Source organism: Pongo pygmaeus, chromosome 5, assembly GCF_028885625.2.
Source record: "Pongo pygmaeus isolate AG05252 chromosome 5, NHGRI_mPonPyg2-v2.0_pri, whole genome shotgun sequence".
Taxonomy (NCBI): Eukaryota; Metazoa; Chordata; class Mammalia; order Primates; family Hominidae; genus Pongo; species Pongo pygmaeus.
The window spans coordinates 69,886,695-69,909,682 of record NC_072378.2 but is presented as its reverse complement, the minus strand read 5'-3'; the positions used below and the strand labels follow the sequence as shown (position 1 = coordinate 69,909,682).

Genomic DNA, 22,988 nt, shown 5'->3' with positions numbered 1-22,988 from the left:
ACAGGTCACCACACCTAGCTGATTTTTCTATTTTTAGTAGAGACGGGGTTTCACCATGTTGACCAGGCTGGTTTTGAACTCCTGGCCTCAAGGGACCCACCCCTCTCAGCTTCCCAAAGTGCTGGGATTACAGGTGTGAGCCACTGTGCCTGGCCAGAATTTAGCTTATCTTGTATGCTTTGCCTAAAAAGAGACATGGCTTGAGATAAAAATCTACATCATTTCATAGACAGTGACTGGTTTGTCAAATGGCTGGGAACTGGGAATGTAAAAGTTTTGGACTAGGTCTTTGGAATAGGACCTCTCAAAGTGGTTCCAAAGCATGAAAACATTTGGGTCCTATTGAACGTGAAAAAAAAAAAAGGCTTCCATTGCAGAAGGGCTCTTAATCAGAACAAGATTATTAGTTATCTATTGCTGCCTCACAAATTATCCCAAAATTTATTGGCTTAAAACAATAAACAGTTATTCTCTCACAGTTTTTGTGGATCAGTAATCTAGAAGCCAGAGTGACTGTGGTTCTGGGTCCTAAATGAGGTTGCAGCCAAGCTGTTGGCTGAAGTCCCAGTCTCGTATAAATGCACAACTAAGGGAAGATCTGCTTCCAAGCTCATTCACCTGATTATTGGCATGATTTGGTTCCTTGTGGACTTTGGACTGGAAACCTTCTCAGTTATTTGTTAAGTGGGCTTCTCCAAAGGCTATCTTGCAACATAGCAGCTGGCTTTCCACAGGACAAATGAACTAAGGAGCAAGAAAGACCACTCAAAATGGAAGCCCTGAACTTCTGTAATCTCATCTCGGTAGCGACATCCCACCACTTCCACTGTATCCTACTATTAGGTCCAGCCCACTCTCAAAAGGGGATTACACAAGGGCTGCAACAGTGACCCATTCTGTGGACATCACTCTGCCTCTTTCCCCCACAGCAGGTGTGGACTCAGTAACAAGGTAGCCATGGTGGCAAGAATGGAGACATACATGTGCTTTTAACACCGTCTTTCTTCTGCCATGACTGATTGGCTACTACCACTACTTGCCAACTGCAGTGACCAACTTGATCCTCTGATATACTTTTATGTGGTCTGGGTGGCAGGTCTGATTACAATGAAATCCTACTGTTATGAAGGAGGTAGCAATTTGTTCTTACAGGAAGAGACAATTATTCTGCATTTAGATTGTTTTCCCTGATTTATGCTTATTATATACTTCACCTGTGGACTTACTGAATACCTTAACACACTACTCCATATTTAATACAATATCCTATACAACATTGCTTCTTATCGAAGAACTCATTTTCTTGTGAAAGATGTAAAGCAGGGGACTAATGCCTGCAGGATTCACAGCCTTATGTATTCCATCATCCAAAAGCAACCGATTTTATGGAATGACGGACAGCCTTATTGAAAATTGTTTTGGAACCAGGTGAGAAAATACACTTTGGGATACTGCCCTAAAGGATTTGTCATATTTTCCAAAAGAGTCAACGGTATTTGGTGATATATCTTCTGTTGACAGAATAACAGAGATCAAAGAGTAGAAAAGGGTCTGACTTACTATTGTATATGACTTACTGATATAAAATATATTTTGCTTTCCATTGTGGTAGAGAAGAGACAAGCTCCCACGGCCCCTGAACATACCTGTATATTATTACTGAGTGTGCCAGACTGCAAGTCTTATCCATCTCCTGATGCTAAGCAGTTTCTGTAGCCAGTCATATAGGCACCTAAGTAGGTCAAGGCAATCGCAGCATTACTACCATTAAACTGCTGCTCCCTGCGGGAGACTAGCTTGTTTGTTGTTTGCTCAAAAACTGCTTGATTCTTGATCCTGGATTCTTCTCCTGTAATGCAACCCCCCATGTGCACAGACGTCATCCGGCCCTCTGCATCACACTGTGGGAATTGGGCTACAGGAACTGATGCAAATATGCAGACACTCTGGCTTCTATTTTGCTGTAATAAAGCTGTTTTGTCTTTTGCCCAGGAGTATCCTGTCAGCATCCATGAAACTGCAGCAACCTAGCCTGTAACCTTGCAAGTAGGATAAAATCTCAGACCCTTCACTACTCTTGCTAGCCGTCTCTGAGTCCAGGTTCTATTGGTATAGCAATTTTTGTGCCCAGCTGGAATTGCCACCCAGCCATTTTGACCTCATTCCTCTAGGTAAGGTTAGAGAAAGTGGTGATGGTGCTAGCTGGAGTGATTGGCTCTGATGACCATGGAAAAAAGAGAGTAGGGATAAGAGTATAACCAGAAGTCAGGGGGGTCTCCTGCAATCCCTCCTCATAATACCATGTTTTTATATTTTATTTTAAAAAATACCATGCTGAATGGTAACATTTACATATAAGACTATTACAACCATATATAGGCAAGACCACCCACACCTCAGATCCTCTGTCATCCACTGGATACATAAATCTGATCAGCAGAGGTGCTGGTGGAACATAAAGAAAACAGAAAATAGTTGGCAGTGGTGAGAAGTCATAACCATCTAGATTCACGACCAGTCACAGGACTGAGTACTGTATTTGCGACATGTTATTAGAGAAATTTGGGACATAAAACATGATGCTGCTTTTACACTATCCTGAAAATTCTGATTGAGTTGGTCTGTAATAAGGTCCTAGAATGTGTATTTTTAAAGTAGTCCGGGTAATTCTTGCCACAGACACTTGCAAAGCCCTGCTCTATTTTATTTTCTTCCTCACTGGCTCATGCATGTTTATAAAATTTTCTCTTATTTCATATATATATATATATTTGAGTTGGGGGGGTCTCCCTGTTGCCCAGGCTGTAGTGCAGTAACTCACTGCAACCTTGAACTCCTGGACTCAAGTGATCCTCCCACCTCAGTCTTCCAAGTAGCTGGGACTACAGGCGCATGCCACCAGGCTCACTTAAAATTATTTTGTAGAGATGGAGTCTTGCTATGTTGCCCAGGCTGGTCTTGAATTCCTAGCTCAAGTGATCCTCTCACCTCAGCCTCCCAAAGTGCTGGGATTACAGTCATAAGCCACCATGCCCAGCTTCTTTCCTATTATACTGTTATTATGTATAGGGGTGGTGGTTAGGTCACAATTTTGTCAATGAGTTGCAAACTATTGAGATGAGATTATTACAGAATCAGAGAACATCACTGAGGTCCTGGACTTTAAACTGGATGAGGGATAGTAGCACTACGTCAGACAGATGCATTTTAAATGTGTAAATATGGAGAGAATTATGCTTGCACATGTTGGGAAGACAAAAAGATGGACTATATTACACCTGATGTGTTTTTATATTTGGTGCTGTCATCAAACCCATTTCATATGTTTGGTTAACCTTGGTAAAATAAAGGGTCCCATTTTCTACTGTGGAAACTAACGAGGTCAGATACATCTGCTGTCTTTGATGCCTGACAGCCCAAGCACTGGCACAAGACTTAAACTTGGTCAGTTGGACATTCTACTATGCTTTGAATCTGAAGTGATAAAACAAGTACTTGAAATCCAGTTTCCAGGGTCATCCTGGCTACAGAAGAATACAGTCGTTTAGCTCTTTCTGAGGTCATCAGAACTTGGCTATGCTTTTGGTCATCTACTTTCCTTTGGCTTCTATGTTTTCCAAACCTGGCTCTCCAGCCTTTCCATCAATTCTGTGAGCTACCTGATCCTCTTCCAATAAATTCTTTTTCTGTTTAGGTTGATCATAATTTTTTTTGTTGTTTGCAACCAATAACTCTTACTGATATACTTCAATGAGATTCATTCTCTAAAGTAAGAGTCAATAATACCATTTCAGATCATCATTTCCTCTCTCCCCCATAACTGCACCCCATCTCCCACAATCTGAATTTGGAGGTGAATAGTGTGTGGTGGTTTCCCAGATAAATCAAGTAAGTTAAATTTGTTAGATTTTAAACCATGAACACAGATGTGCTTTTAAAACTGTATTAAAATAACCAAAAACTAATCAATCAACTATGATAAGAGCAATTTCCACTCAAATACTATTTATATGATTAAGAATGAGTCCTTTGATAAACGTGAAAATTATCCAAACTTTGAATATGCACATTTCAAACTCAGAGCCAAGATACAGGAATATAAAAAATGTGCTTGGCAAAAATATGTGGTGACTAATTAATATATTTACATTTTTCTAGTTATAATGCACTTGGGGTATTAGTTTATAAAAATTTTGAGTACTTTCTAAAAAGTAAATAATTATCAATAGCAATCAAAATTATTTTAACTATAATAATATATACAAAAGATGTTAATTATAAAAATACAAAGGCTACAAGTTATACAATTAGGCTGGTCTATCTTATAAATAAAATATACATACCTCTAGTATTCTGAGAATAAGCAAAGGATTACAAGTGTTGTAGCTGTTCCTCCAGATAGCCATTTGTTCATTTATTAACACCAGAGGCAATAACACAACGCTAAAAATAAACATGCATCAATGGTACAATAAATACTTACAAAAACCTCTGTCTGTCACAATTAGTGAGTGCAAACAGAACTTCTACCCAACCTTAGTGCATTTTTATTTTCACAAGTAAAACAGAAAAGGAAAATAGTGAATTTAATGCTATTCAGCACCTTTATAGTAAAGTCAAAAAACTCAACATCTCCATATATCAAAAACATTTGCATCTGTATCACCAAACACGTAAAGTTAATTATTTTGTTCCATCTTTAACATGAATTATTTTATTTACATTACTTTTTAGTTCAATAAATTTTAACAATATTTAAAAATTATCTAAATTCATAAAAGTATTTCATAAATTTCAACATTTAATTATTATGTACATATAAGGAAGTCCATGAAAAAAGTTAAAAGAAAATGTAGTCATAAAGTTCAAGCAACATTACCAATTTAGCAAAAATTCCAACCAAATCAAGGCAGAGGGCATTCAAACATTCAAAAATCTTTATCTGCTGCCAACATGAACAGGAACATTTCCAGTAATAAAAGTCAGTATGAGAAATAATGTTGAAATCACCAGTAGAAAATATATTTTAATAGGCATGAAATATGTTTAAGCAACAGTAATGACTTTATAGAAAACTTTTATGACACTGTCATATATGAACTACCTGGTTTGATTGTATGATAAAGGTGTATTTTAGAACTACAGAAGTTGATTTCAAAAAATATATTGTAGCAGCCATAATTTTATTTCCAGTTAAAACACAGTAAAACGTGAAAAGAAAAATTTATAATTAACTAAATAATACCCCCAGTATTAGAAAATTTTAAATCCCATGCTATTCTAGCAATAATGGTCTCTAATATAAGGTAGTCTGATGTAAGAATTGTGGAAAGCCAATAATAAACAATCAGACATAGGTATGGGCTTAAAGTTTCACTGAAATACTTAGGTAGCAAAATATATGAAAAAGTAATAGAAAAGTAAAAAGATAAAATTAAAAAAATATTGCACAGCCACATTACCTAGAAAGTAAAGTTGATGTTTAAAAAGCACTAAACATGGATGATATAAATTATCTTCCATATAAAAAGTATAAATATTTCTTAGAACTTATCAGCATCTACATTTTAATATAATACATTATTTGAAACATTGTTGAATGAGGTAATTGTCCAGTCGCTAACAATGCTTTTATACTATTGGAAATATTTGAGGGCAGCAACCAGAAAGAATTTCTCTAAAAATATTTCCGAATCAAGAACAGCTATATGTGCAGCTCTCCCAATGAGTGAATCAGCTGTATTGGGCAATGCATTGATGACATTGTAGCGAACCAAATTACAGTCCTTGCTTTGCAGAACAGGTTGAAGCAAGTTGTGGATCATTTCTGAATAGATCTGTCCTGTGGAACCAACAGAAAAAAGGAAAATTAGTTCACATTAGTCACTGAAAATAAAAAAACTATGCCAATTTTTAGATAAGTTATAAAATTTAGTTACATTATTTCCATATAAAGCAGAAAAATGGCTCTTTTTAAAAAGATTTAATTTTCCTTCAACTATCATTTTTGGTTCTGTTTATAGAAAATGTAAGTAATCACATTAGTCAAGTGGAAATAACAAATTTATTATACATTATTCTTGAAATTTGATTTTTTTTTTTTTTTTTTTTTTTGAGATGGAGTTTCACTCTTGTTGCCCAGGCTGGAGTGCAATGGCGTGGTCTTGGCTCACTGCAACCTCTGCCTCCCGGGTTCAAGCCATTCTCCTGTCTCAGCCTCCTGAGTAGCTGGGATTACACGCATGCACCACCACACCCAGTTAATTTTTGTATTTTTAATAGAGTTGGGGTTTCACCATGTTGGCCAGGCTGGTCTCGAACTCCTGACCTCAGGCGATCCTCCCGCCTCAGCCTCCCAAAGTGCTGGGATTACAGGCGTGAGCCCCCGCACCCAGCCGAAATTTGGTATTTTTAACTCAAAGCAATGCCTATAACAAAGAAATAGTTTTCTTTAACGTTAAGTCACTTATAACTCAGTAAACAATTATGAAAATAAGCTAGACATAGTGAGACATTTTGATAAGGCAAAATTATAAACTTGGCCTACAGGAAATACTTTAAAGATGTTTCTGTGGCAGTCAAAATTTCCAAATTATTTTAAGAAAGAACAGCAACCTCCTATAGTCAGATGAATAATGTGAGCTTGGCTCAAATAACATGATCTTTTGTTCAGTCTATAGGTTTATTTAGTACTTGTGTTCCTCTCTCCTTATTTTTGGCTCTTTTTTTTTGTTTTTGGAGACAGGGTGTCACTCTGTTACCCAGGCTGGAATGCAGTGGCATGATCACAACTCACTGCAGCCTCCACATCACAGGCTCAAGCGATCCTTCCATCTTAACCCTCCAGAGTAGCTGGGACCCACACAGGCGTGCACCACCATTTTAATTAGCCTCGCTAATTTTTTTATTTTTGGTAGAATGGGGTCTTGCTATGTTGCCCAAGCTAGTCTCAGAGTCCTGGACTCAGGTGATCCTCCTGCCTCAGCCTCCCAAAGTGCTGGGATTACAGGCATGAGCCACTGCGCCCAAACTATGTTTAGCTAATTCTTACAATGGATTTACTGAGGTCATACTAAGCACATAAAAGATAATGATTAGAATACATCCACATAAATGTATAAACTGCCTTCTAAGGGGCAAAACATTGTTTACAATGCTTATGCATTACTATATACTAATAAATGAGTACTAACAGTGTCCATGGAACGTGTGAGCTTTAGAGAGGTAAATATTAAATTTCAGAAGACAGGCAGGATGCTCCCTGAGGAATGACAAGAAGGGAAAAGTATACAGAAGCACAATCAGATACAGAAAAGAGAGGTGTTTAAGAGAAAGACTGACTTAATACATACTCATCAAAAAACTTTTTACTCCCACCTCTCCTCTTAGTTTTCATTGTGAGTCAGGTTGGATTTGTGGTTCCATGCTATTTTAAAAATATGTTAATACAGGAAGAAGTCTAAACATGTCTTCACCATTTGATTCCCCTTGTCCCCCAATGTCACAGAACCTCACTGTTAAAATAAGGGACATTTATCTAGTTTCAGCTACTCATCTGAAGGTTAAAACTCTTCTGAATTTTTTCCTTAGGTGGACTCCAGCCTTTGCTAGAACAGAAGTTAAGAAAAGGTTATTTTGATGTCACAAATGTACAATAAAGGAGTACTTACCATGTACCAGGCACCATGTTAGGCATTGTCAATAAAAATGTACTTAAGAGAGTTCTTGCCTTAAGGAGCTGTTCACCGTCACAATGTAGAAAAATAAAGTATTAAGAGTTAAAATCAGCCTCATTCCAAAAACGGATCTGAGGCAATATTGAGAGGTAGGAGACCAGGGTTTTTCTCTTTTTTTTTTTTTTTTTTTTTTTTGAGACAGAGTTTCATTCTTGTCTCCCAGGCTACAGTGCAACAGCACGATCTCGGCACACTGCAACCTCCCCTTTCCGGGTTCAAGCTATTCTCGTGCCTCAGCCTCCCAAGTAGCTGGGATTACAGGTACCCGCCACCATGCCCGGCTAATTTTTGTATTTTTAGTAGAGACGGGGTTTCACCATGTTGGCCAGGCTGGTCTCGAACTCCTGACCTCAGGTGATCTGCCTGCCTTGGCCTCCCAAAGTGCTGGGATTACAGGCAGGAGCCACCATGCCTAGAGACCAGGTTCTTGACCTAAGTCTGTAATTAACTAACTGACTTCAGCTAAGCCACTTAGTATCTGTGGGCTTTAGTTATAAAATGAGTAAACAGGACTCAAGTTTCTTTCTGGCTCCAAATGGCTATACTTTAAATTTATTTTTTTATTGACAAATAGCAAAAGAACAAATAAAGTCTTTATCATTTACTATCAGTAAAGAGGGGCAAATCCTTGCTGCCACCTTTGCGTAAAAGTGAGGTACAGCAGAACATATGACAAGGATGACCACAATTGTCAATCCCAATAATTCAGAGGAAATCAAAGTATGAACTACTTCTGAGGCAGTAAAATGGAGAGGCATTTGTAATTAGATAAAAGAACTACTTCATTGGTAAAGGCAGTTCACATGGCAGGTGAGAAGAATGGAAGAAGGACAGCTGTTAATATCAGTGGGTGGAAAGGAAGTAACAGGAAAGAGAAGGGTGACAGATACGAGATAAAGTGACTACAAGAAAAATTTTGGAAAGAACTCATTAATACCTATAACTCTTTGAAATACTTTTATTCCATTACCTGACTGTTTGTCCTTTAAAGCTGTTTTACACATTTCAATACGGGCAGAGTGATAAGGAACATAGCGATCCTGTAGGGATCCCACTAGCACAACATTTTTGAAATAATGAAGCCCTGTGAATAGAATATAATAAATTATAACGCAGTAGTTAACTAGATTTAAAACAAGTTATTACTATCATATTAAGTGACCAAAAAATAAATTTCCTTAGCAGTACTAAGTTTCTGACTTTGTCAATACTTGATGATCCTTTCTCCAAATTTCTACATGTTCTCTACAAAAAAACCCACTTCACTGTTATGTAGTCTTGATGCTGATATGAGAATGTGTGTTTGCACTGGGAGCAAGCACTGTTGCTCAGTGGTGTGGAGATAGGTGGGAAACAGAATATGTGGACTAATGTTCTATAGAAGGTATTCCATGACATTATTACCTTCCAAAAGGTATTCATCAATATTTAGCACTATTTCCAAAGAAACAAAATTATACTCTTCCATTAAAACAAACAAAACACCTCACAGGAAATAATTTAAAGCTGACTTTTTACTTTCTTTTCATTTATAACACTTGCTTAATATGATTTATATTTTCTTTTCTTTAATTATTATTATTATTTTTTGAGATAGAGTCTCGCTTTGTTGCCCAGGCTGGAGTGCAGTGGCGCAATCTCGGCTCACTGCAACCTCTGCCTCCTGGGTTCAAGTGATTCTCATGCCTCAGCCTCTTGAGTAGCTGGAATTACAGGTGTGGGCCACCACACCTGGTTAATTTTTGCATTTTCAGTAGAGACGGGGTTTCACAATATTGGCCAGGCTGGTCTTGAACTCCTGGCCTCAAAGTGATCTGCCCACCTCGGCCTCTCAAAATGCTGGGATTACAGGAATGAACCACCATGCCTGGCCTAAGGATCTTAATCTTGAGAAGAGTATGGATTCACACACAGCCAAGTGTGACCGTATGATACTATCTATGCCAAAAATAAGGCCATCCTTAGATTATACCACTTTTTTGGGGGAGGTGACATTTTGAATGTATACAATCCTAAGGAGATAAATGAAATAATCAAGTATCTATTATAGAAGTTAATTGAACATATATTTAAAATAATATTGTATAAAATATTAAGAAAAAATGACTCCCCCCCTTCATTCTCACATCTTGTGACACAATTTGACACTAAAATCTTCATCATTATCAGTGCTACTTTGGGAATCATCTATGTGTCCTAGAGCACAGGTATTCATACATTTACCCCTGGAGTCATCTAAGACTCTCTATGGTGTAGATAGGTGTGTATAGCTTTAAGAAAACTGATTTCCAGGCTGGGCGAGGTGGCTCATGCCTGTAATCTCAGAACTTTGGGAGGTTGAGGGGGGAAAATTGCCTGAGCCCAAGAGTTTTGAGACCAGTCTGGGCAACGAAGTGAGATCCTGTCTCTACGAAAATTAGCCAGGTGTGGTGCTGCATAACTGTAGTCTCACTCAGGAGGCTGAGGTAGGAGGACCCCTTGAGCCCAGGAGGTGCAGGCTGCAGTGAGCCAAGGCTGTAGCACTGCACTCCAGCCCAGGTGACAGAGCAAGAGCTTGTCTCTAAAAATAAAAAAGAAAAAAAAAATTGATTTCCAGATCCCAATCTCCAGATGTGTTTTTTTCTAAAAGTGACTCAACTTTCTCCCACTTTACAAGAGAAAGATATTATCTCTCCAGTCTACTTCAGATCTTATTAAGGTATATGGTCCCAGGGTATAAAAGTCTCTGGAAAACCAAGCAAAATATAAAGTCTAACTTTTTCTGACAAAAGTCAATTTGACTTGACTGTTTATGACAGTGAGAAATGGCTTTGCCAATTGGATTTTACGGCACACATTTCCTATAAATTGAATGAGCTAAATCTGTATTCCAATAGAATGAGTTGAGATGTTATATTTTATGAAAATATAATTAATGGCTGGGTATGGTGGCTCACTCCTATAATCCCAGCACTTTGGGAGGCCGAGGGTGGATCACCCGAGGTCAGGAGTTCGAGACCAGCCTGGCCAACATGGCGAAACCCATCTCTACTAAAAATACAAAAATTAGCCAGGCATGGTGGCAGCCACCTGTAACCCCAACTACTCAGGAGGCTGAGGCAGGAGAATCGCTTGAACCCAGGAGGCGGAGGTTGCAGTGAGCCGATATTGCGCCACTGCACTCCAGCCTGGGTGACAAAAGAGACTCCGTCTCAAAAAACAAAAACCAAAAAAACCCCCCAAAACCAAATAAATGAACCTGTATCTGGACCTTATACTCCTCTGCTGTTACCCATTTCTTGGCACAGTGTTGTAGCAAAATTCTTCATGAGTTTTCTACGTTGTCTCCCTTCTCTTCCTTTCCTCCTGTTCTTCACTGAACCTATTCCCAGAAGTCTTTCTTCCTAATTACTCCATGTAAATTGCTTTTTCAAGATCACCAATGACCTATACAATGCTAAAAATTTAAGGATCAATTCTCAGGCCTCATCTTATTTGACCAAATTTTAATTCTACCTGGTAGCCTGAATTTGCATCCGAAATACAATAGTTATTTCAGGCCAGTATGTCTTCTCCAAGTAAGTCCAAATAAAGTAACTGAGAAATCACCTTGTGTTAGTGATTTGAATATAAGGCAGCACTCTCTTTTCTGATGGGTAATTTTAGGAGAGAAAACAAAACTTACTTTGTTTTCAGGCATATATGACATTTTATTCTTTACTCATCTATCTCTCTGCTTTTAATTATCATTTTTATATCTGCTCCTCAAAACAAAATTTCTGGCCTGCTTTTCTTGCCAGATAACTTGACACAAAGCTTTGTGTCACTTTAATACTCACTATGCCTAACACCAAATTCTATTTCCAAAATTTTGCTTGCTATCTTAAATTCTTTATTCTATAAGCCTATTATTATTCTAGTCCAATGAGAAATATTGGCCACCTTTAATTATTAATTCCCTCATATATACTACAGCATCAAGTTTGGCTTGCTTCATATGTAGTATATGTTGCTTTCTCCTCTTTCCAGTATCACTGCTATTCTCTACTTGCTGGTCTCATGACTTCCATTATAAATTTCTTTCCTGAGAGTTTTATTTTATATGTTTCTTTCAAATTAAATTTTATTTTTAATTTTTTGGAAGAATTTTAAATTTATATCTGCTTCCTTTTTTTTAAAAAAAGATTTCATTGTAACGTTTAGAAAATTTCACATCCATTATAAAAATTAAGTTATGCAATATGTCTGGGAGGGATAAAAAAGTGACCATATCTTTGATCTGTCCCTGTTTAAAGTATCAGATTAAATTTTTAAATTATAAAGTATATGTCTTCCCTCAAAAAATACCAATGTTGGCTCCCACATATTAAGGTCCACTCATTTTAGCTAAGTAGTCTATAACATCAAAATCTGGCCCTAACTTTTGGTGGGAACTAGGAACTTACCAAGTTGAGGCAGTCTAGTTGAGAAGAAAGGACACATTGGACTAGGGATCAGGAGACTGATTAGTTTAGGGTTAAAATGCTGTATCTCTGAGAATACCATTTTATTTCAGCATAGTATGGAACTATTGCTAATGAATGTAAACAAATCAACAGGTTAAAGGAGAACTTCCTATGGTGTGCAGTTATAGGTGGATCCAGAAACTGATCTGGTTAGCTTTCTGAGATGACTGGGCATGGCTGAAGTCCCCAGGCTGGTCTCCTCTGCTGGGGGAGCAACATGGTTGGTTCACTGGTTTATCTAATAATGGCTTACCCAATTGTGCTTTAAAAATATAATCATTTGCTATTGATACCTGATGTGAAAAAGGTTGGAAGAGGAGGCTGGGTTAAACTATTTTTAGTGCTCTATATTGGAAAAAAGATGTAAAATATTTTACTGATTTCTCTCCAAGTTAAAAAAAAATTAAAAATATGTTAGTGCTTAGTGCTGAACTAACAGTAGGCTCTCAAATATGTTGACTAACAACAGATTTGATTTTTAATAATTCTGTAAGTGGCTCCTGAAATACGTATTTCTCAAGGGTTCTGGATAGGTGACATATAACTGTGTTCCCTCTCTCCCTACCCTTTTTTATTTTTAGAACTGAAGCAGTTTGGCTGGGCGCAGTGGCTCATGCCTGTAATCCTAGCACTTTGGGAGGCAGAGGCGGGTGGATCACAAGGTCAGTAATTTGAGACCAGCCTGGCCAATATGGTGAAACCCCATCTCTACCAAAGATACAAAAAATTAGCTGGGCATGGTGGCGGGCACCTGTAATCCCAGTTACTTGGTAGGCTGAGGCAGGAAAATCGCTTGAACCCAGAAGGTGGAGGTTGCAGTGAGCCAAGATCACGCCACTGTACTCCAGACTGAGCAACAGAGCAAGACTCCATCTCAAGAAAAAAAAAAAAAAAAAAAGAATCTTCAACTATTCCCCCTTTACTATCTCCTCTTGCCTTCCCCCTCACCCCGCTGCCCCTGCTGCCATTCACTAAGGACACAGCTAACAGTGGTGTACAGGCATGCCTCATTTTTTTGCATTTTTCTTAACTGAGGTTTATACAAAGGGTTTATCAAAAGCAGAAACCAGACAATTGTATTTGGATTACTTATATAAAATACATTATGTATAAATTAATGTCAGTGATGTCTGTTCTTTCTGAAAATTCATAGTAATATAACATTTTGCCAGATGTTTGTTAGTATTGTTTACAACTCCAGAAGATTGTACACTTAAAAGGTTTAACTTTTTCAAATTCAATATTTTTAAAGCAATCACAGTTTTATACAGGTATATCTTGTTTAACTGTACTTTGCTTTACTGTGCTCTGCAGATATTATGTTTTTTACAAATTGAAGGTGGTAACCCTGCACTGAGCAAGTCCATTGGCACCATTTTTCCAATAGTACATATTCACTTTGTGTCTCTGTGTCACATTTGGGTAATTCTTACAATATTCAAACTTTTTCATTATTTTTATATCTGTTATGGTGATCTGTGATCAGTGATCTTTGATGTTACTATTGGAATTGTTTTGCAATGCCATGAACCATACCCATACAAGACAGTGAACTTATGGACTATGCTCTGACTGCTCCACCAACTGGCCATTTCCAGTCTCTCTCCCTCTCTCCTTGGGCGTCTCTAGTCCCTGAGACACAACTATATGGGAAGTGGGCCGATCAATAACCCCACAATGACCTCTAAATGCTCAAGCGAAAGGAAAAGTCACATGTCTCTTACATTAATTCTTTTTATTTTTTGAGACAGGGTCTCACTCTGACCCAGGCTACAGTGCAGTGGTGCAATCATGACTCATTGCGGCCTCTACCTCCTGGGCTTAAGGGATCCTCCCACTTCAACCTCCCAAGTAGCTGAAACAACAGGTATGCGTCAACACATTGGGTATTTTTTTTGTTATTTTTTGTAGAAATAGGTTCTCATTCTGTTGCCAAGGCTGATCTCAAACTCCTAGGATTCAGTGATTCCCAGCCTCGGCCTTACAAAGTTCTGGGATTACAGGCGTGAGCCACCATGCCTGGCTCTGTTTCTTACTTTAAATCAAAAGCTAGAAATGATTAAGCTTAGTGAGGAAGGCATATCAAAAGCCAAGACAGGCTGAAAAGCAGGCTTCTTGTGCCAAAGAGTTAGTCAAGATGTGAATGCAAAGGAAAAGTTCTTGAAGGAAATTAAAAGGGCTACTCCAGTGAAAACACAAATGATGAGACACCAAAACAGTTTTATTGCTGATGTGGAGAAGGTTTGGATGGCGTGGATGAAAGATCAAACCTGCTGCAACATTCCCTTAGCCAAAGCTTAATCCAGAGCAGGACCCTAACTCTTTTCAATTATCTCAAGGCTGAGAGAAGTGAAGAAGCTGCACAGAACAGCTGGAAGCCAGCAGAAGTTTAAGGAAAGATGTTGTCTCCATAACATAAAAGTGGAAGGTGAGGCAGCAAGTGCTGATGGAGAAGCTATGGCAAGTTATCTGGAAGATCTAGCTAAGATATATGATGACAAGACTACACTAAAAAGCAGGTTTTCAATGTTGAAAAAACTGCCTTCTATTGAAAGAAGATGCCATCCATGACTTCATAGATAGAGAGGAATCAATGCCTGGCTTCAAAGCTTCAAAGGGCAAGCTGACTCTCTTGTTACGGATTAATGCAGTTGGGGCCTTGAAATCAATACTCATCATTCCTAAAATCCTGGAGCCCTTAAGAATTATATGAAATCTACTCTGTGCTCTATTAATGGAACAACAAAGCCTGGATTATAGCACATCTGTTTACAGCATGGGTTACTGAATATTTTAAGCCCACAGTTGAGACCTACAACTCAGAAAAAAAGATTCCTTTCAAAATATTACTGCTCATTAACAATCCCCCTACTCAACCAAGATCTCTCATGGAGATATACAAGGAGGTTAATGATGTGTCCATGCGGGCTAACACAAAATCTATTCTGCAGCCCAAGTGATCCATTAGTTATTTTGACTTTCAAGTCTATTACTTAAGAAATACATTTTGTAAGGTGATAGCTGCCATAGGTAGTGATTCCTCTGATGGATCTGAGCAAAGTAAAATGAAAACCTTTTGGAAAAAATTCACCATTACAGATGCCATTAAGAACATTCATGATTCACGGGAGGAGGTCAAATATCCACAAGAACAGAAGTTTGGAAGAGGCTGATTCCAACCTTCATGGATAACTTCGAGGGGGTCAAGACTTCAGTGAAGAAAGTAACTGCAGATGTGGTGGAAATAGCAAGACAACTAGAATTAGAAGTGGAGCCTGAAGATGTGACTGAATGGCTGCAATCTCATGATCAAACTTGAATAGATGAAGAGTTGCTTCTTATAGATGAACAGAGAAAGTGGTTTCTTGAGATGGAATCTATGCCTGGTAAAGATGCTGTGAACATTGTTGAAATGACAACAAAAGATTTGGAATATTACATAAACTTAGTTGAAAAAGCAGTGGCAGGGTTTGAGAGGATTGATTCTAATTTTGCAAGAAGTTCTACTACAGGTAAAATACTATCAAACAGCATCATATACTACAGAGGTATCTTTTGTGAAAGGAAGAGTCAATTAATGCAGCAAACCTCATTGTTGTAATTTAAGAAATTGCCATAGCCACCTCTATCTTCAGCAATCACCACCCTGATTGGCAAAAACATGATTAGCTGAAGGCTCAGATAATCATTAGCATTTTTAACAATAAAGTATTTTAAAATTAAAGTATGCATACTTTTTTTTTAGACATAATGCTATTACACACTCTTGACTATAGTATAGTGTAAATATAACTTTTATATGCCCTGGGAAACCAAAAAAATTCATGTGACTCACCTTTTTTTATGGTGATCTGGAACCACATCCACAGTATCTCCAAGGCATGTCTGTATTTTGTTCCAAATTCCTTTCTTGGTATACATACAATTTATTTTTCATTTTAAAAATATAACTGAGATTACAGTATTTATACTATTTTATGTCTTTTTTCACTTAATATTTTGGGGACAGCTTTTCATGTTTGTACAAATAAATTTATCTCATTCTTTTAACTACTACATGGAATTACCAGGATTAACTTTTAGTATGTCTCCTATTTCCCTAGCAAAGGACATTTATGTCCATTCCACCTCAGAAGGGAGGGGACATAAAAAAAGTATAACACTGCAATGAATAGCCTTTACCTAATTGTGTGAGATTTCTGTAGGAAAAATTCCAAAAGTGGAATTGTTGAGTGCATTCTTAAAATTCTGATAAATGTACTCTCCAGAAAGATAATAAAATTTCTCCTTCCACCATTAATATATGAAGGTTTCTGTTTCACACACTCACCAATACTGTATAGCATCTTTTAAATTCTACCAACCTAATGGCAAAAATGATTAACTTATTGTTTATTGGCCTTCCATATATATATATTTTTTAATTTTTAATTTTATTTTTTGGTAGCTAACTGCCTCTTTTCTCTTTTGCCTATTTTTTTCTGTTGGGTTGTTATGTATTAGGAACAGCAGTACACATTATACCACTCAGGCATAAACAATATTACCTGTCACCTCCAGATGTGTGGTCTGTGAATTAATTACGTATTTGCCAGATTACATGATCATTAAAACTTCCTCACAAATTTCCCACTGATTAAGATTTTTAAAAGATTTCTATATTTGTAAGAAGAAAAGGCATTATATATTTCTACATAAAATTATATTAAAGACATTTTTCAAAATAGCTCTTTGCAGAGATTCTGATGTACTTCTCTTGAGAAACAACACTAAGGTTTGGAATTACTGCTTTAGACTGAGATCCCTGCAAGAAGTGTCTACGGCTCCTCATGTTCACGCAGCTCAATGGAAGCAGGCAAAATCAGTAAAGATTAGTCAGAGGATTTCAAAGATACCCTTTCACTCTCAGATTCCATGATAATAAAATAAATTTAAAAATTCTGATACTGATTAAATACACTATGTTGTTATACTTCTAAATGTGATTCTTACGACAGTACTGTACTTTAAAAATGCATTTTAAACTTGGTAACCAGTTTTCTAGTTATTCAAAAAAAGTGTATTAATACTGATATTGTGCTTTTGCACAGAAGGTTTGCTTTTTATATTAGCAAAGAACCAAGTTAGTTAAATCTATTATGGCCCTTTTTGAACCTTTTGGCTTCAATTTCTTGTCTAGCAGTGTTGGCTACAGAAGGCAGAAACTCAAAGTGAAGCACAGCAAGCTCCAGAGGTGCAGTGCTGGTAGGAATTACAGCAGTACTTATCTGAGTTGAAGTACAGCCAACAAAAATGTCTGAAGTCTATTTTGGGAGCTAATATTCTAGGTTTATCTTTTCTACACCTACCTTGATTCTAGCTCCTCAAAGACAACGTAGTTAACTAGTCCGTGGGTGAATACTTCACTGAGCCCCTCAAGTGGCTAATTATTTGTTGAACGGTTACCTTTAATTTGGGAAAGTGACAAGATTTCCCTATTTATAGGAAGACATGGTTTAACCAGAAAAATCTGTAAGTATGTTGTTACTTTTTACCAAGAAAAAGATTAAAATAAATCTTCCATATTGCTCTGGACTATATAATAACACGATTGTTATATGAACACCTTAATTGAAACTTTCATCTTCATAGTCTAAAGTCTTTCCAATTCTTCTGGCTACTCATTTGTTCTAAAACTTCAGAGTTTTAATGCAATTCACTTTGAGTCATTTTGTGTTTACTTTCTGGAACTGGCTAAAGCAGTGGTTCTAAACTGGTGATTTTCTGCTCCAAGGAATATTCTGCAGCATCTGAAGATATTTTTGGTTGTCACTGCTGAAGGTGGAAAAGTGTATGTGCTACTGGCATCTAGTGGGCAGAGGCCAGAGATACTGCTAAACATGCTACAATGTTCAAGACAACTCCTGAAAACAAAGAATTCTCCAGCCCAGAATATCAATAGTGCTGAAGCTAAGAAAACTCTGTACTTTTAAAACTAACATATTCTTAACAATATTAAACTATTCTTATTTTTATTCATTTTAAATAAATTTGAACGAATTTTCTTCCTAAAATAATGTTAGCTGATGCTGGTTCTTTCCCGCACTTTCAGTAACAAAATATACATATTATTTACATATCAAAAGTGATACCTAAGATTAAATCCCTTTGTAACCTCCTGGATACAAAGAGTACTTTGTGCCACAGTAGGACAGCAGGAGCTTTATTTAATTTCTATACTTTATTTGTCAGAATTCAACAGCTGGTAAAAAGACTCGAAGCAGGTGTTTTTAGGAAGATCTTAAAATAACGACATATTGTTCTTGAAATTCCAACAATGAATAGATTCTTTTTGGCTATTTTGAGCCCTCATTATGGAATGTCAGAGTGGCCATGATTCCTCTCTCTGCTTTAGTAATATAATCTTGACTACTTCAACACTGCTGTCATCTAATGTCTATATAGTATACATTTACTTCCACATTGCTCTACCTCCTTCATCTTTCTTTTCCCTGCTATTCAATGCTGAGATGCTTGTATGCCACCTGCAAATTATTTACATATTCTATTAGCAATCTGTATAATACCATAGGTTTTGTCAAAAGTTGCTATAAAAATTTAATGAATGTTTATAATTGTAATTCCTTAATCAAAATAGATAATTTCCCTTTAAAAGTCACATTTCTGTAACCCTTTACCAGATCTATTGTGTTCACAAAAAAGGAAATCTCTCACCCAATAAATTTATGATTTTTATAAAAAATACAGTATTTCTCAATTGTTTTACAAAACACACAAATTATTTTGGGCTTTTAAAAAGCTTTCTTCATTTTAAAATAATGAACAGCTTTCAATAAAAGGAAAGCTATTAACTAATGATATGTTGCACAGAAAAAGACTGTTTCAAAAGGAAGACTCACAGAAGAGGCTTTGCTTAAACAAAACAGGCAAAAGGGCAAATGGCTGGATTTTGATTTAGACAAGTGATTTTAGGCTTTTCCAAAAGAATGGAAAATTCGCTGTTCAGAAGAAACTGAAGCAATAATCAAACCAGGGCATCCAAGACTGTAGCTTTAGAATAATAAAATATAAAAAAGAAATGATCACTTTTGATTGTTTTAAAACACCTGAGAATAGCATATTGGTTAAGTACTCTTTTTCTTTGTTCTATGTTTTCCTGTTTTATTTAACTTATTTGTTTGCTGTGAACCTATATATTCTATTTTGTGAATAAAGTAATTATATGTAAATATACAGGCATAGCAACTCTCTAGGGATGGACTACTCATTTCTCACAATTCACTAGATATGCCCCCCCGAAAAAAAACCCCAAAACGCAACACCCCACATGAAATAGTTTGAGACTTGTTTCAATCTCTACAACATTATAATTTTAAAATCAATTGAAATACTTGTTGATATTTAAAAGTGCTATTAGAAGTAGCTTTTTAAGTTCCTGAAAATGTATATTATTGGCTTAACATGATGCAGTGTGAACCATGCACGAATGCTTACTGGCTTTTCATAAAGCTAAGTGACCTCAGGCAAGTCATTCAATCTCTCTGTGCTTCAGTGTCCTCATCTGCAAAGTGGGGACAATATTCCTACCCTAGAGGGTTAAATAAGCTAATATGTATGTGTGTTTAAATCATACCTAGAACGTGGTAAATGTTACATGTGTATTAGCTATTATTATTTTTCCAGTATTTTAGTATTAACCAATGCATTAGTCACAATTACTAGAAAATGGTACTCTTTCTTTTTGAGACGGAGTTTTGCTCTGTTGCCCAGGCTGGAGTATAGTGGCAGGATCTCGGCTCACTGCAGCCTCCAACTTCTGGGTTCAAGCAATTCTCCTGCCTCAGCCTTCTGAGTAGCTGGGATTACAGGTGTGCACCACCACACTGGACTAATTTTTTTGTATTTTTAGTAGAGACAGGGTTTCACCATGTTGGCCAGACTGGTCTCAAACTCCTGACCTTAGCTGATCCACTCACCTCGGCCTCTCAAAGTGCTGGGATTACATGCATGAGCCACCGTGCCCAGCCAGAAAACAGTACTCTTTAGTGTTTTTTCCCCAAAATGGGTATTAATTCAATGCAGGTATATACTAATAAACTCGTGAGTACAAAGAGAAATCTTAAAACATAAAAACAATTTTAGGTCATTCGAATAATTTTTATAGCTAGTAATATCAGCATTTAGATAAAAGTTCTGTTAAAAAATTTTCCTAAAATAGATATATATATTGTTTGTGTAAAAGTCAATTTCTGTAATCTATAATACTAGTGGTTTTTTTTTTTTTTTTTTGAGACAGAGTTTCAGTCTTGTTGCCCAGGCTGGAGTGCAATGGTGCGATCTTGGCTCACTGCATCCTATGCATCCCGGGTTCAAATGATTCTCCTGCCTCAGCCTCCCTAGTAGCTAGGATTATAGGCACCTGCCACCACGCCTGGCTAATTTTTATATTTTTAGTAGAGATGGGGTTTCACCATGTTGGCCAGGCTGGTCTCGAACTCCTTTCCTCAGGTGATTCACCTGCCTCAGCCTCCCAAAGTAGGGGGATTACAGGCGTGAGCCACTGTGTCTAGTACTAGTGGGCTTTATTTTTTTTTAAGTTTTTGAGACAAAGTCTGGCTCTATCCCCCTGCTGGAGTGTAGTGGCACAACCTCAGGTCACTGCAGCCTCCACATCCCTGGTTCAAGCAATTCTTGTGCCTCAGCCTCTGGAGTGGCTGGGATTACAGGTGTGCATGACCATGCCTAGCTAATTTTTGTATGTTTTGTAGAGATGGGGTTTCACCATGTTGCCCAGGCTGGTCTTCTTTTTTTTGGGATGGAGTTTTGCTCTCGTTGCCCAGGCTGGAGTGCAATGGCGAGATCTCGGTTCACTGCAACCTCTGCCTCCCAGGCTCAAGCGATTCTCCTGCCTCAGCCTCCTGAGTAGCTGGGATTACAGGCATACACCACCATGCCTGGCTAATTTTGTATTTTTAGTAGAGATGGGGTTGGTCAGGATGGTCTCGAACTCCCGACCTCAGGTGATCTGCCTGCCTCAGCCTCCCAAAGTGCTGGGATTACAGGCGTGAGCCACCATGCCCAGTGTCCAGGCTGGTCTTAAACTCCTAAGCCCAAGCAATTCACCCGCCTCAGCCTCCCAAAGTGGAGAGATTACAGGTGTGAGCTACCGCACCTAGCTTATGATAGTAGTATTATTTTATTTAAGTCACTTCTTCATTTTTTTTTTTTTACCATTTACCATTTACTAAGTTTTGAACTCTACAGAATCACTTTACACATATTATCTCATTTAATCCTTTTAATAATCTTATGAGATACTACTATTCTCATTTTACCAATAAGGAAACTGGAGTTTATTTAAATTAGGTAGCCTAGTCAGTGTTTGGACTATAACTAATACCTATATGTGACGTCAGAGTTTGGTTCTTAACAGTTTTAGACTAGTACAACAAGATCATGCATTATAAGGCAAATAATAAATTAATAACTTAAAAGAAAAAAGTTGAACTAATCTTTACAGTTATATTTTCTTTACAGTTTAGATATTCTTATGTTGCTATTACTATTGCTAATTAAATTTTACTTTGTGTAATGCTGTATAAAGACATAGACCTCAGGAACACTTACGTTTAGCTTTGCCTTTCACGCATTTCCTAACCTGTCAGCAAAGGGTATGAATTCCATAGCTCCACACAACGGTTCTAGCTAATATTGTTTTTCTCACATGAGAAGTATATGCCATGTTTCATTTTGTAGGAATATCTTGTAATTTGATCAATCAAGTATATATTTCTGTATACTGTAAGAAACTTACCATTGACGCTTTGTATCATTACAAACAAAATCATAAAACCCGATCTATAAGAGAATTTTCCTTTCACTGATTCTAATAGTAGACAGTACATGTAATAATCATTCCCAAATCTCTTTCTCATATTAAGAACAACATTTAAAGCAGAATCCTGAAAAAGCTAAAACAGGATTCAAAAGCAGTGGTATTTTCAATAATGAAATCTATTAATATCAAATATTTCAAGAGTAGAATGGAAGACACGGGTGATAGGAATGAAGATAAAAACAGATGTAGATTTAAATGGCCAGGGCTTAAGTTCACAAATTCAAGTAACTTCAGACTTGAAACTACCAGTCGCTGAATATATGGGCTAGATTTACATCTTACTATATAATATTTAAACTGTTTTTGAATATTGAAAATAATATTAAAAACATCATTGATTCATTTGTTAATTCAATCAGTGTACACTAGAAGAGCTATGGTACATACTGAATGTGTATGTGGGAAATGGGAATGAGTAGTCTTGACAGATCCTACTTAAGGAAAGGAAGTTAAGACATAAAAATAACTGACATGAGATAAACTATAATGAGTATGGTAAAAGGTTGATATATAATGCTATGGAAGTTCAGAGATAATATTAACAATTTTGAGACATGGTAGGCAAAGAAGTGAGGTCAATCAAAGATGACCCTAAGGTGTTTCAAAGGAGTAACTGAGAGAACAGTACCATTAAAAAAAGGACAACAGGAGAAGCGGCCAAAGAAGACAGTATGTTCAGTTTTAGACATATTCAGTTTGACATGTAAATTGAGATGTCTAGCAGGCAAATGAGGATTGAAATTCATTAATGAAATCAGTCCTGCAGACATAAGATTGGGGACATAAAAGTATATATGGGACAGCTACTTAGGAGGCTCAGAATGGAGAATTGCTTGATCCATGAGTTCAAGGCTGCAGTGAGCTATGATT

The 22,988-nt window shown here is 37.0% G+C and overlaps 1 protein-coding gene across 20 annotated transcripts in view; it reads right to left on the bottom strand.

Moving 5' to 3' along the window:
* Positions 1-4,380: 4,380 nt before the first annotated feature.
* FAM135A (family with sequence similarity 135 member A) overlaps positions 4,381-22,988 on the bottom strand; it is a 153,748-nt gene continuing 135,140 nt past the window's right edge. For 18 of the 20 annotated variants that reach the window (XM_054492354.2, XM_063666309.1, XM_054492356.2 and 15 more), the window contains 2 exons: positions 8,707-8,820; positions 4,381-5,842 (listed from right to left, as the gene is read on the bottom strand). In XM_054492354.2, coding sequence (XP_054348329.1) covers positions 5,637-5,842; positions 8,707-8,820 — 320 coding nt within the window. In that variant the 3' untranslated portion in view covers positions 4,381-5,636. The remainder of the gene's footprint in view (positions 5,843-8,706; positions 8,821-22,988) is intronic. The other 2 variants (XM_054492370.2, XM_054492361.2) reach the window with 1 other exon arrangement.